This window comes from Triticum aestivum, chromosome 2D, assembly GCF_018294505.1.
Source record: "Triticum aestivum cultivar Chinese Spring chromosome 2D, IWGSC CS RefSeq v2.1, whole genome shotgun sequence".
NCBI lineage: Eukaryota > Viridiplantae > Streptophyta > Magnoliopsida > Poales > Poaceae > Triticum > Triticum aestivum.
In genome coordinates this window covers 177,612,855-177,628,198 of record NC_057799.1, presented here as the reverse complement: position 1 = coordinate 177,628,198, position 15,344 = coordinate 177,612,855, and the positions used below count along the sequence as shown (strand labels likewise).

Sequence of the window (15,344 nt, the reverse complement as noted above, 5' to 3'; positions counted from 1 at the left end):
CTTCTCTCTCTTTGGAGCTCAATACAAAGTTCTCCTCGATCTTCTTGGAGATCTATTTGATGTAATTCTTTTTGTGGTGTGTTTGTCGAGATCCGATGAATTATGGGTTTATGATCAAGATTGTCTATGAACAATATTTGATTCTTCTCTGAATTCTTTTATGCACTATTAATTATCTTTGCAAGTCTCTTCGAATTATCAGTTTGGTTTGGCCTACTAGATTGATCTTTCTTGGAATGGGAGAAGTGCTTAGCTTTGGGTTCAATCATGCGGTGTCCTTTCCAAGTGACAGCAGGGGCAGCAAGGCACGTATTGTGTTGTTGCCATCGAGGATAAAAAGATGGGGTTTATATCATATTGCTTGAGTTTATCCTCTACATCATGTCATCTTGCCTAATGCGTTACTCTGTTCTTATGAACTTAATACTCTAGATGCATGCTAGATAGCGGTCGATGTGTGGAGTAATAGTAGTAGATGCAGAATCGTTTCGGTCTACTTGTTGCGGACGTGATGCCTATATACATGATCATGCCTAGATATTCTCATAACTATGCGCTTTTCTATCAATTCCTCGATAGTAATTCGTTCACCCACCGTAAATTATGCTATCTTGAGAGAAGCCACTAGTGAAACCTATGGCCCCCGGGTCTATCTTCCATCATATTATTTTCCTATCAATTTACTATTCCTTTCATCTTTTATTTTGCAATCTTTACTTTCCAATCTATATCATAAAAATACCAAAAAATATTTATCTTATTATCTCTATCATATCTCACTTTTGCAAGTGGCCGTGAAGGGATTGACAACCCCTTTATCGCGTTGGTTGCAAGGTTCTTATTTGTTTGTGTAGGTACGAGGTGACTTGCGTGTAACCTCCTACTGGATTGATACCTTGGTTCTCAAAAACTGAGGGAAATACTTACGCTACTTTGCTGCATCACCCTTTCCTCTTCAAGGGAAAACCAACGCATGCTCAAGAGGTAGCAAGAAGGACTTCTGGCGTCGTTGCCGGGGAGGCTTACGCCAAGTCAAGACATACCAAGTACCCATCACAAACTCTTATCCCTCGCGTTACATTATTCACCATTTGCCTCTCGTTTTCCTCTCCCCCACTTCACCCTTGTCGTTTTATTCGCCCTCTTTATTCGTTCGCCTCGCTTTTTTTTCACTTGCTTCTTGTGTGCTTGTGTGTTGGATTGTTTGTCACGATGGCTCAACACAATACTAAATTGTGTGATTTTTCCAATACCAACAATGATGATTTTCTTAGCACTCCAATTGCTCCTCATACGGATGTTGAATCTTGTGAAATTAATACTGCTTTGTTGAATCTTGTCATGAAAGATCAATTCTCTGGCCTTCCTAGTGAAGATGTCGCTACTCATCTAAACAACTTTGTTGATTTGTGTGATATGCAAAAGAAGAAAGACGAGGATAATGATATTGTTAAATTGAAGCTATTTCCGTTTTCGCTTAGAGATCGTGCTAAAACTTGGTTTTCGTCTTTGCCTAAAAATAGTATTGATTCATGGAATAAGTGCAAAGATGCTTTTATCTCTAAGTATTTTCCTCCCGCTAAGATCATCTCTCTTAGAAACGATATTATGAATTTTAAGCAACTTGATCATGAGCATGTTGCACAATCTTGGGAGAGTATGAAATTAATGATACGTAATTGCCCTACACATGGTTTGAATTTATGGATGATCATACAAAAAATTTATGCCAGATTGAATTTTGCTTCTAGAAACCTTTTAGATTCGGCCGCGGGAGGCACTTTTATGGAAATCACTTTAGGAGAAGCTACTAAACTCCTAGATAATATCATGGTTAATTATTCTCAATGGCACACCGAAAGATCTACTAGTAAAAAGGTTCATGCGATAGAAGAGATTAATGTTTTGAGTGGAAAGATGGATGAACTTATGAAATTGTTTGCTAATAAGAGTGCTCCTATTGATCCTAATGATATGCCTTTGTCCACTTTGATTGAGAATAATAATGAATCTATAGATGTTAATTTTGTTGGTAGGAACAATTTTGGTAACAACGCGTATAGTGGAAACTTTAATCCTAGGCCGTTTCCTAGTAATTCCTCTAATAATTATGCTAATTCCTACAACAACTCTTATGGGAATTTTAATAAGATGCCCTCTGATTTTGAGACTAGTGTTAAAGAATTTATGATTTCCCAAAAGAATTTCAATGATTTGCTTGAGGAAAAATTGCCTAAGATTGATGAGTTGGCTAGGAACGTGGATAGAATTTCTCTTGATGTTGATTCTTTGAAACTTAGATCTATTCCACCTAAGCATGATATCGATGAGTCTCTCAAATCTATGAGAATTTCCATTGATGAGTGCAAGGAAAGAACCGCTAGGATGCGTGCTAAGAAAGATTGCTTTGTAAAAGCGTGTTCATATAGTTTTTATGATAATAGGGATGAGGATCTAAAAGTGATTGATGTGTCCCCTATTAAATCTTTGTTTTGCAATATGAATCTTGATAATGATGGGACTGGAGATGAGTCAACTTTAGTTAAAAAGGCGTCCCAATCATTCGGAGTTTTTAGATCTTGATGCAAAAATTGGTAAAAGTGGTATTGAAGAGGTCAAAACTTTACATAGCAATGAACCCATTATTTTGGATTTCAAGGAATTTAATTATGATAATTGTTCTTTGATAGATTGTATTTCCTTGTTGCAATCCCTGTTAAATTCTCTTCATGCTTATAGTCAAAATAAAGCTTTTACCAAACATATCGTTGATGCTTTAATGCAATCCTATGAAGAAAAACTTGAATTGGAAGTTTCTATCCCTAGAAAACTTTATGATGAGTGGGAACATAATATTAAAATTAAGATTAAAGATCATGAATGTTATGCTTTATGTGATTTGGGTGCTAGTGTTTCCACGATTCCAAAAACTTTGTGTGATGTGTTAGGTTTCCGTGAATTTGATGATTGTTCTTTAAATTTGCATCTTGTGGATTCCACCATTAAGAAACCTATGGGAAGAATTAATGATGTTCTTATTGTTGCAAATATGAATTATGTGCCCGTAGATTTCATTGTTCTTGATATAGATTGCAATCCTACATGTCGTATTATTCTTGGTAGACCTTTCCTTAGAACGATTGGTGCAATTATTGATATGAAAGAAGGAAATATTAGATTCCAATTTCCATTAAGGAAAGGCATGGAACAATTTCCTAGGAAGAAAATTAAATTACCTTATGAGTCTATTATGAGTGCCACTTATGGATTGCATACCAAAGATGATAATACCTAGATCTATTCTTGCATTTATGCCTAGCTAGGGGCGTTAAACGATGGCGCTTGTTGGGAGCCAACCCAATTTTCTTTTTGTTTCTTGATTTTTGGTTCTGTTTAGTAATAAATAATTCATCTAGCTTCTGTTAAGATGTGTTTTCATGTTTTAAATTAGTGTTTGTGCCAAGTAGAACCTTTGGGAAGACATGGGTGAAGTCTTTATGATCTTGCTGTAAAAAACAGAAACTTTAGCGCTCATGAGATTAGCTGCCATTTTTTACTGGAGAGTGATTTTAGGTTGATTCTTTTTCCAGATGATTAACAGAAAAATTCCTCACATCCTCCAATTTATTTCAGAATTTTTGGAGTTACAGAAGTATACGTTTGATCCAGATTACCACAGACTGTTCTGTTTTTGACAGATTCTGTTTTTCGTGTGTCGTTTGCTTATTTTAATGAATCTATGGCTAGTATCGGGGGTATGAACCATAGAGAAGTTGGAATACAGTAGGTTTAACACCAATATAAATAAAGAATGAGTTCATTACAGTACCTTATGGTGGAGATTTGTTTTCTTATACTAACGGAGCTCATGAGATTTTCTGTTCAGTTTTGTGTTGTGAAGTTTTCAAGTTTTGGGTAAAGATTTGATGGATTATGGAATAAAGAGTGGCAAGAGCCTAAGATTTGGGATGCTCAAGGCACCCCAAGGTAAAATTCAAGGACAACCAAAAGCCTAAGCTTGGGGATGCCCCGGAAGGCATCCCCTCTTTCGTCTTCGTCTATCGGTAACTTTACTTGAGGCTATATTTTATTCACCACATGATATGTGTTTTGCTTGGAGCATATTGTATGATTTGAGTCTTTGCTTTTTAGTTTACCACAATCATCCTTGATGTACACACCTTTTGGAGAGACACACATGAATCGGAATTTATTATAATACTCTATGTGCTTCACTTATATCTTTTGAGCTAGATAATTTTGCTCTATGCTTCACTTAAATCTTTTTAGAGCACGGTGGTGGTTTTATTTTATAGAAATAGTTGATTTCTCATGATTCACTTATATTATTTTGAGAGTCTTTTAGAACAGCATGGTAGTTTGCTTTGGCTATAAAATTAGTCCTAATACGATGAACATCCAAGATGGGTATAATAAAAACTATCATATAAAGTGAATTGAATACTATGTGAAGTTTGATTCCTTATGATTGTTTTGAGATATGAAGATGGTGATATTAGAGTCATGCTAGTTGAGTAGTTGTGAATTTGAGAAATACTTGTTCTAAAGTTTGTGATTCCCGTAGCATGCACGTATGGTGAACCGTTATGTGATGAAGTCGGAGCATGATTTATTTATTGATTGTCTTCCTTATGAGTGGCGGTCGGGGATGAGCGATGGTCTTTTCCTACCAATCTATCCCCCTAGGAGCATGCGCATAGTACTTCATTTTGATAACTAATAGATTTTTGCAATAAGTATGTGAGTTCTTTATGACTAATGTTGAGTCCATGGATTATACGCACTCTCACCCTTCCACCATTGCTAGCCTCTCTAATACCGCGCACCTTTCGCCAGTATCATACACCCACCATATACCTTCCTCAAAACAGCCACCATACCTACCTATTATGGCATTTCCATAGCCATTCCGAGATATATTGCAATGCAAGTTACCACCATTCCATTTATTATGACATGCTCCATCATTGTCATATTGCTTTGCATGATCATGTAGTTGACATCGTATTTGTGGCAAAGCCACCTTTATAATTCTTTCATACATGTCACTCTTCATTCATTGCATATCCCGGTACACCGCCGGAGGCATTCACATAGAGTCATATTTTGTTCTAGTATTGAGTTGTAATTTTTGAGTTGTAAGTAAACAAAAGTGTGATGATCATCATTATTAGAGCATTGTCCCAAGTGAGGAAAGGATGATGGAGACTATGATTCCCCCACAAGTCGGGATGAGACTCCAGACAAAAAGAAAAAAAGAGAAAAAAAAAGAGGCCATAAAAAAGAAGAGAAAAGGCCCAAATAAAAAAAGATGAGAGAAAAAGAGAGAAGGGAAATTGTTACTATCCTTTTACCACACTTGTGCTTCAAAGTAGCACCGTGATCTTCATGATAGAGAGTCTCCTACGTTGTCACTTTCATATACTAGTGGGAATTTTACATTATAGAACTTGGCTTGTATATTCTAATGATGGGCTTCCTTAAAATGCCCTAGGTCTTCATGAGCAAGCGAGTTGGATGCACACCCACTTAGTTTCTTTTGTTGAGCTTTCATACTTATAGCTCTAGTGCATCCGTTGCATGGCAATCCCTACTCACTCACATTGATGTCTATTGATGGGCATATCCATAGCTCGTTGATACGCCTAGTTGATGTGAGACTATCTTCTCCTTTTTGTCTTCTCTAGAACCACCCTTCTATTCCACATATAGTTCTATGTCCATGGCTCACGCTCATGTATTGCGTGAAGATTGAAAAAGTTTGAGAACATCAAAAGTATGAAACAATTGCTTGGCTTGTCATCGGGGTTGTGCATGATTAAATACTTTGTGTGATGAAGATAGAGCATAGCCAGACTATATGATTTTGTAGGGATAACTTTCTTTGGCCATGATATTTTGAGAAGACATGATTGCTTTGTTAGTATGCTTGAAGTATTATTATTTTTATGTCAATATTAAACTTTTGTCTTGAATCTTTCGGATCTGAACATTCATGCCATAATAAAGAAAATTACATTGAAAAATATGCTAGGTAGCATTCCACATCAAAAATTCTATTTTTATCATTTACCTACTCGAGGACGAGCAGGAATTAAGCTTGGGGATGCTTGATACGTCTCTAACGTATCTATAACTTTTGATTGTTCCATGCTATTATATTATTTTTGGGACTAACCTATTAACCGAAAGCCCAGTGCAAATTGCTGTTTTTTTGCCTATTTCAGTGTTTCGCAGAAAAGGAACATCAAACAGAGTCCAAACGGAATGAAACCTTCGGGGGAGTTATTTTTGGAACAAACGTGATCTAGGAGACTTGGAGTGGACGTCAAGAAAGAAGCAAGGAGGCCATGAGGCAGGAGGGCGTGCCCAGGGGGGTAGGCGTGCCCCCACCCTCGTGGGCCCCTCGCAGCTCCACCGACCTACTTCTTCCTCCTATATATACCCATATACCCTGAAAACATCCAGGAGCACCATGAAGCCCTATTTCCACCACCGCAACCTTCTGTACCCGTGAGATCCCATCTTGGGGCCTTTTCCGGCGCTCCGCCGGAGGGGGAATCGATCACGGAGGGCTTCTACATCAACACCATGGCCTCTCCGATGATGTGTGGGTAGTTTACCACATACCTTCGGGTCCATAGGTATTAGCTAGATGGCTTCTTCTCTCTCTTTGGATCTCAATACAAAGTTCTCCTCGATCTTCTTGGAGATCTATTTGATGTAATTCTTTTTGCGGTGTGTTTGTCGAGATCCGATGAATTGTGGGTTTATGATCAAGTTTATCTATGAACAATAGTTGATTCTTCTCTGAATTCTTTTATGCATGATTAATTATCTTTGCAAGTCCCTTCAAATTATCAGTTTGGTTTGGCCTACTAGATTGATCTTTCTTGGAATGGGAGAAGTGCTTAGCTTTGGGTTCAATCTTGCGATGTCCTTTCCCAGTGACAGCAGGGGCAACAAGGCACGTATTGTATTGTTGCCATCGAGGATAAAAAGATGGGGTTTATATCATATTGCTTGAGTTTATCCCTCTACAACATGTCATCTTGCCTAATGCGTTACTCTGTTCTTATGAACTTAATACTCTAGATGCATGCTGGATAGCGGTCGATATGTGGAGTAATAGTAGTAGATGCAGAATCGTTTCGGTCTACTTGTCGCGGAAGTGATGCCTATGTACATGATCATGCCTAGATATTCTCATAACTATGCGCTTTTCTATCAATTGCTCGACAGTAATTCGTTTACCCACCATAAATTATGCTATCTTGAGAGAAGCCACTAGTGAAACCTATGGCCCCCGGGTCTATCTTCCATCATATTATTTTCCTATCAATTTACTATTCCTTCCGTCTTTTATTTTGCAATCTTTACCTTCCAATCTATATCATAAAAATACCAAAAATATTTATCTTATTATCGCTATCAGATGTAACTTTTGCAAGTGGTCGTGAAGGGATGACAACCCCTTTATCGCGTTGGTTGCAAGGTTCTTATTTGTTTGTGTAGGTACGAGGCGACTTGCGTGTAACCTCCTACTGGATTGATACCTTGGTTCTCAAAAACTGAGGGAAATACTTACGCTACTTTGCTACATCACCCTTTCCTCTTGAAGGGAAAACCAACGCATGCTCAAGAGGTAGCAGCGGGCACGCGTGGCTGGGGAATAACTGCTATAATCTTCTCGTATGTCGTGCTTGCAACGGCCCACGAATAGCCTTTATTCACGGGGTGGTAATCGCCGTTCCACGCTTCCCACTACGCCTGCCTTTTTCGCCATGTACACTGCATGCATGGTGCGGGGTAGGTGGCGGACGCGCGGGATACAGGAAGGCGTGCCATGGCAGATACCCATGCGCCTTTGATTGGCGCGGGGAGGGCGGTCGATGACCCCGCTCGTTGGCAACGACTTTAATGAGCCGGATTGGAAAGGGCCCTTGTGGGAAGGCATAGCGCCAACCCCCAGCTCTTCCTGCCTGGCTATAAAAGGGGAGTTGGGAGGAGGAAGGAGGGGCATCCCCTTGCGTCTTATCTTCTTCTCTATCCTCCATCCACCATCATGCCGAGAGGGCACGGCCGCGGCCATCCCTCTGCGGAGGCGACTAGATCTTCCTCTCGCCAGAGAGCTGCGGCAGTTAAGGAAGAGCCAGATGCTCAAGACAGAGGCACTGGATGGGGTCGCGGTCGGCGAGGTGGTCGAGGCAGAAGAGGGCACGGAAGGGGAGCACCTACGGCGCCGCCGCCTCCTCCCGCTTCGTCAAGCGGCCATGTCGGAGACACGGCGTTGGAGTTCATCCTGTGGCTGCACGAGCCGCCGCGTAGCCGTCTTCTCCTTCCCGCGGCATTCGCGAGGGTGCTGGAGGTTGACCGGCCATCGAGGTTGAGGCTTCACATGAAGGGATGTTGCAATGACGACATGTGGGCGAACGTAAAGTTCCCTGTCCCTCATGTAATGCTTCTTCGTCGTGGTTGGAAAACCTTCGCACGCGCCCACTGCCTGATGAAGGGGCACGTCCACCACTTCAAATTGGTGGAGGCTGACCTGCTCTCCATCAAGGTTTTTGGGCACTCGGGGATCCAGCTAGGGTGCTGCACGGAGAGCTCGACCAACGACGAGAGCTCCTCCTCGAGGGATAGCGAGGAGGAGACCGGTGGGGAGGACGACGGGGACAGGTCCGACTATACGTCGGACGCACCGTCCCCGGGCGACGCCGGGAGCACCATCATTTGCACCTGGTCTTCTCCTCGGCAGAGCGATTTGGCCGGGGATGGTTCTTTGTGGAGGTTTCTCAAGCCAGCTCCTTGAACTTCTCGGGGCTGCCGCTTCTAGCGGCCGGTGCCGGAAGGCCGGAGAAGAAGAAGAAGGCGGGTGGCGGGCCGTCAAGTCGGAGTACGATGGCATCAACGCCTTCATCGCGTATTGCTGGCCCGCTGCCTCATCTTTCGGCTTCTCTCCCGGCACCGTCATCACCAGCCTTCTTCTGGACGGATGCCGGGGTGTTCTCTTGGTGTCTTCTACCACGTGTACCTCGCCTAGGCACTCCTTTTGCCCTCCCGCTATCTTGATCCACTTCCTGGGGAGAGGGACAAGAAAGGGATTACGGGCACCTTACCTTCTTTTTATCTTAAGCCCGCGGGCACTTGTCAAATTTAAACTTTGTAACCCCTTGCTCGCGCTTATATTTCGTATGAATTGTACTTTTTAATCAACGTATTAATGAAGAAAAAGGGTGGTTGCCGGGTTCTTTTGTGCGTGAGCGAGGCCCACACCAAGGAGCGAGCCCTTGTTATGTTTTAATAAACAACGTCACCCGGCAACAAGCCTCGCCATCTTCCCGCTTCATACCATGACTACGCTTACGCCCTTGGCGGAGGTAGGGGCAAAGTAGGATTAGGCCCTTCGCCCATTCCCCTACCTGGCGCGCCAAAGATGTCGGCGTCAACGACACCTACGGGGTCACGTGGATCCCTTCTACGGTTCGGTAGGAAAGAGGGGTGGTGCAAAGAGCAGATCTAATGATCAACACGACGGATTTTTACCCAGGTTCGGGCCACTGAGAAGCGTAAAACCCTAGTCCTGCTTGGTTGTGTATTCTGTGTTCTTGAGCTTCAGCTAGCTGCTCCCATGCAAGCTGGGCCGAGAGGTTCAAAAGTTCGAATCCTCCTCCAGTACGCCGTGGGCCTCCTTTTATGTGTCCAAGGGGCTGCCACAGTGGTACACAGGAGGTGTAAAGTTGCTATAGTGTCTATGTTTATCACCGGTGTCTTAGGACAAACGCCATAAATGCGCTGTTTACGTGCCCTCTAGCTTTATCGGGGACGGGAGGAGAGCCCGTCCCGTCCATTGCCGCCTCGCCCCGTCTTGACAAGCATCCACGCCGGTGAGGCATGCAATGCCAAGTTGGCTGGCCAGCTGCCGCGCTGGAGAGGTGGCAGGGTCTTCACGAAGACCTCCATGCCACCACGCAGGTGCTTGCCAGGCTGGCGGGCCGGCCGCTGCGCTGGAGCGGTGATGAGATGGCAGAGTCTTGCCACTGTCTTGCCGATGTCCCCGACAAGGATCCTGCCGGGGCTTCGCGGACGTCCCCGGCAAGGATCTTGTTGGAGCCTCGTCTTCAGGCCTTCACAAAGATCTGCACGCCTCTACGCACGCGCCCCTGGATCTTGGCTTTAACGTTGTCGATGATGTCAGAGCTCTCAACCTCAAGGGTGGTGCTCTTGTTAGTGCTCTGTAAGTCGTCCTGGCAAGGATCTTGCCGGGGTCTCGCAAGCCGCCCCGGCAAGGATCTTGCCGGGGGTCCAGCTCATCCTCTGTCTTTGAGACTCTAGTTCAGCTGCTTCTTCTTTGTCTTGTATCTTGTTTTAGGTCGCCCACCTTCAGGCCTTGCTGCGGGTGTGGCTACCACTGCCCGTGCACAAGTATGGGGTGCTAAAGAGCCCAAACTTTAGTACACCGACACGTGCTTTCCCACCCGGCGCTAGCTGCCCGCATTCATGCCGCTCTAGAGCGCGCCGCTGCACATTGAAGACGGCTAAGGGCGGACGCAACCTCTCATTGGATCCGTCATTGAAGCGGCGCGTCGGCCGACGGCGTCGCCCGCTGCATGCCCGGCTAAACACGCCTCCTCGCCGCATTCAAACTCCTCCATTACTACGTGGAAGCCGAGAAACCTACTTCGGCAGACGTTCGTTCACGAGCGGGCGGACATTAAAAAGAACTCCGGGCATGCTCCTCCTATTCTCCCGCTATTTAAAGGAGGCCAGACGCCGGCAAGAATCGCACCACTTTGTCGCTCCCCATCTCCTCCTTCCGTCATTTTCTCCACCCTTTCGATGGCATCCAACGAGGAGGAAGAGTAGTTCTTTGACATAAAAGCCGACTAGGTGGCTCGCCAAGCCCACTGGATTTGAGCGAGGCAGCTCGCGGCTCCACCTCCCTTGCCTAGCCCGATAGAGCAAGTTTCTGCCCTAGGCCGACGCACGGTTCAGCAACTCATAGCTCCAAGCCAGCTCATGGAGGAGTGGCATGTTGCTCCAGGCCGGCACGGGGGGAGCACGGTGGAACTAGAATCGTCGCTGCCCCGGATGACGATGTGTCGTACGGCGCCTCCCGTGCCTGCGACCGCACCATCCGTCATCAACGCGCGTATAACTGCGTCCTGTCGGCATAGAAGATGCCGGCTACACGGATATCGATGAGGTGGTGCCCAGGACATCTGCAGTTGTCGCTATCATCGAGGAGAAGTAGAACACGAGAGGCCGTCGCCGCTTGGGCCCCATGAAGACTACTGTCGAGGCGACGCCGGCGTACACAACCGGTGTCTTGTCCTCTCGCAGGCGACTGTCATCCCCTTACCCAAAAACCAACTTTGATCCGTGCAGCGTAGAGACCCTTCCCTTCCGGCTGAAGCATCGACCGGTGGTTCCACTCCGATGAGCGGTGGGGAAGCGAGCCACCCTTTGCGTTGAAACATATACCTTCGGGGGTCACGATTGTCGGACATGGGGACAACAATGGAGATCCGCTGCAGTCGGCAGTAGACTAGTCAAGGCTATCCATGTTGTCAGAATGGATATCCACCGGCGTCGGCCGTAGACTAGTTATATCTTAGTCCGATATATTTTTAGTTACAAATATGTTCAAAATATAAACGTTTTCGTCCAGTTTGTATGAAATCTGTCATGTTTATATGAAATCCGGCCGTGTTTGTATGAATTTCATCTGGTTTGTTGAGAAAGTGTTTGAAATGTATGCAGGCACGGCGGCCTCTCGCATTCGTGTCCAGGACCGATCCCACCTTATCCGTGGACAGATGAGGGAGGAAATTTGTGGGTCGTTGTTGGAGATGCCCTTAGTTGATGGTCCAAGACGATGTTTTCCTTGGAAATACTCCCTCCGTTCCTTTATATAAGTTGTATTTATTTTTTGATAAAATTCAAGAATATAAGGTGCATTTCTTCTAATTTCTCATAATTCCCTTGTTGGCCTTTCAGAAGGAAGGAAAGTATCTCTCTCGATTGTCTGTGTATCTTCTTGTAGCAAAAGAAGGAAAGTATCTCTCTGTCCACTGCATGTATCTCTTACTTTCCTAGACTAACTGATTTACTTTACACTAACCAACAAATTTGCCAAGAGTAATTTCATCCTAACTTGTCTATAATTATGTGTCTTGCTCACCGTGGCAAAAATAATACACCTTACATAAAGGAACAGAGGGAGTGTAACTTCAAGGAGATAATAGCATATTTTCCAAACATATTTGTATATAAACTTGTATTTATATATAAAAGATTGGCGCATAAAAAAACTAAGCACGGTAAGATACTAGTAAACTAATATAAGATCTTGGAGATCTGGTCCCTGAATCTAAAATATCTTATATTAGTTTACAGAGGAAGTAACTCAGAAATCTTAATTCAAATATAAAAATATCATTAAATATGTGATCAATCATACACGTGCATGCATTTATCATGCATGCCCTATTTACATGCAAGCCTATTTATATATTGTAATCAACTGCATATATATTTACTTCGCAGAGTCAGATATAATTGTGGAGTATATGATGGAATAGACCCGGCCAAAAATAATATCTGACTGGGGATTGTAATCAACTGCATATATATTTACTATTTACTATATGCACTACAATGTATATATGTGCATATGAAACTAATATCCAACTATGTTGTGACTCGTTTTTTAGTTCGAAAATACTCCTAGCTAGGTATATGGCCAAAAATTATACTATCTGACTGGGGATTGTAATCAGCTGCATATATATTTACTATATGCTCTCTACAATATATATGCATATGAAGCTGATATCATACTATATATGTTCTGACTTTTTTTTACTTCGAAAATATTCCTAGCTGTGTATATGGCTAGCAAGTTCGCATAAGTACGTGCTCATGGTGCAATGCAGCCACATATATCCATGCAATGGTGATGTGCATGCAATGCAACTACTCAGTGCTCACTGAATGCGACTACCACTAACTAGCTGCAACAACTACTGGCTAGCAATGCATGCGTGCATGCGCATATGCGGTGTTCATATCATTTGTTCAGGGATTCCAGTTCACGCCGGATATTTGGACGGGGTGCTGGAAGGCAGAGGTGGCGGCGGCAGTGGCTTCTGGCGCGAGCGGGGCGCCGAGGATGACATGTTGTTGATGGTAGGTCCCGTCTTGCACGGGAAGATGATTCATAAATGGAGGCATGGCGTTTATCGCATTGCCGCCGCCGTTGTCCACCGCCATGTCGGCCGTCGACGACAGCGACATGTTGCCGACATTTCTGCTCCTGTTAAACCCAGGAAAATTCCTTGCCTGTGGGAGGATGCCAACGGTTGACGCATCGAGCCAGTTGAACGGGGTTGAAGACGACGGGGCCAGGAACTGTTTGGTCGGAGCCGGGCTCGCCCTCGCCGCCGCGGCTAGGTGGCTCAGCGAGGTGGCGCCCGCCGAGAGGCCGGCGTCCTCTGCTGTGAGCAGGCCGTCCAGGAAGTTGTCCTCGTGGCTGTCCTGGTGATGGAGCAGTGAATCGTAGTTGCTGCCATGCGCCCCTGCACCGGTCATGCCCGCCGTGGCATAGGGCGGGTATGCGGTGACGGCGTCCTCCACGGAGTCCTCGCACTCCATGCTCCTCTGCTGATCCCCGGCGGCGGCCTTGTTGATCTTCTTGTATATGCGGCACAGCACCCAGTCGTCCAACTGATAAGACGACGACGTACACTAATTAACTTGATCAACCACAATACCCTAAGCTCTAGAGTAAAGTAATTAAACACGATTGGTTACTGCTAGACCGCGCGATCGATCGACACGTACCCTGAGAGAGGCAGCCCTGCTCCCGCCGGTGACAGGCGGCGGTCGGCTGGTGGTGGCGGAGCTAGACGCGTCGGTGAGGCGGTACTCGTGCATGATCCAGTTGGTTTTGAGGCCCTTGGGCGGCTTCCCGCGGTAGAAGACGAGCGCCTTCTTGACGCCGACCTTCTCCCGGCCGCAGCCGGAGGCCATGATAGGCTTGTCGGTGCCGGTGGCCTTCCAGTACCCCGACGTCGCCGCCCTGTTGGGCCGCGCGCCGTTGGGGTACTTGCGGTCGCGCGGGCTGAAGAAGTACCACTCCTGCTCCCCGAAGGTCGCCTTCTCTGATCGATCCCGAGCGAGCGCATGAACAAGCACGACAGGATCACATACATAAACCATCTACATACATGTGTACTGAAAGAATATAAAAATACTTCTTGCACAGTAGTATAAGCATGATGGATGGTTCGATTATTTAATAATTGCACCGGAAATTTACGGCGCTTGATAAGCACGACGAGGTGAGATACACATACCGGGCAGCTCCCATGGGTCGAACTTGTAGAGATCCACCTCGGCGATGATGGTGACGGGGAGCGGCACCTTGGCGGCCTTCTTCTTGAGGTAGTGCACGACCAGCTCCTCGTCCGTCGGGTGGAACCGGAAGCCCGGCGGGAGCTCCGGCGCCGAGCCCTGCTGCGGAGGCGGCGGCTGATGCCGCGGTGGTGCGGAGCCGGAAGATGAGTCCGAGCTGCCCATGGATCTCATCAGACCGTCCCCTAGCTAGCTACCAACAAACACACCAGATGATGCCACCAGAGTATATATATGCACGCAGCAGCACAGCACGTCTGTGGACTGTGGTGCCTAGCTCAACTGCCAAAGCTTCTAGCTGGTGGGTGTGAAGGAGCGGGCTGGGATTTGTTACGGCGACGGTTGGGAGGAGAGATGAGGAGAGGAGAGGCGAGCAGGCGGGCGAGTGATCTGCGGTGGAAATCCTGGTGGTTTGGGGGCGGCTGTGCGAGCGTGAAACCGTGGCGAGGAGAGCAGGGGAGATGCAGGCCATCGGCGGGGGCAGTGTGGAAGGTGCGGAAGGCATTGGCCCGAGAAATACGGCTCCGTTGTACCGAACCCGGGGCCAAGGGCCCGTCACCGCTGGACACGTATGCCGGCCGCCGCTCGTACCGCGTGTCAGATCGCCACCGGACGGCGCGCGCGCGACCACGGCCACCCGTTCCGCTACTCTTACTTTTTTTTGTGAGAAAAAAAGAGAGAGTATTCCGCTAGTTATACGCGGGCGCGCAGGAACTGGACCGGACCTGTGTGACACAGCTCAAGGCACGACCAGTTTTTTTTTTTGAGGGAATCAAGGCACGACCAGCTCCTCGTCCGTCCGGTGGCTCCTGTACTGGCGCGCGGGTGTTGTATGGACCGGCCCATTTTCCTGTCTTTTTCGTTTTTTTCTTCTTTTTATTTTTTCTTTTATTTTCTTTTTTTCT

The 15,344-nt window shown here is 45.8% G+C and overlaps 1 protein-coding gene across 1 annotated transcript; it reads right to left on the bottom strand.

Annotated features, from left to right (window-relative positions):
- Positions 1-12,380: 12,380 nt before the first annotated feature.
- LOC123052422 (NAC transcription factor NAM-B2) lies at positions 12,381-14,925 on the bottom strand. The gene is made up of 3 exons (XM_044475592.1): positions 14,382-14,925; positions 13,867-14,186; positions 12,381-13,749 (listed from the first exon to the last, which is right to left on the bottom strand). The coding sequence occupies exons 1-3, from the start codon at positions 14,611-14,613 to the stop codon at positions 13,102-13,104; spliced, it is 1,200 nt and encodes a 399-aa protein (XP_044331527.1). The 5' UTR covers positions 14,614-14,925; the 3' UTR covers positions 12,381-13,101.
- Between the last annotated feature and the right edge of the window lie 419 nt (positions 14,926-15,344).

Bases quoted from the DNA above. Each gene is read 5' to 3' on its own strand.
- LOC123052422 (XM_044475592.1), bottom strand. From the start codon at position 14,613: ATGAGATCCATGGGCAGCTCGGACTCATCTTCCGGCTCCGCACCACCG. The intron at 14,187-14,381 runs GTATGTGTATCT...GGGATCGATCAG, and splicing joins CGACCCATGGGAGCTGCCCG to AGAAGGCGACCTTCGGGGAG. The intron at 13,750-13,866 runs GTACGTGTCGAT...TCGTCTTATCAG, and splicing joins GCAGGGCTGCCTCTCTCAGG to TTGGACGACTGGGTGCTGTG.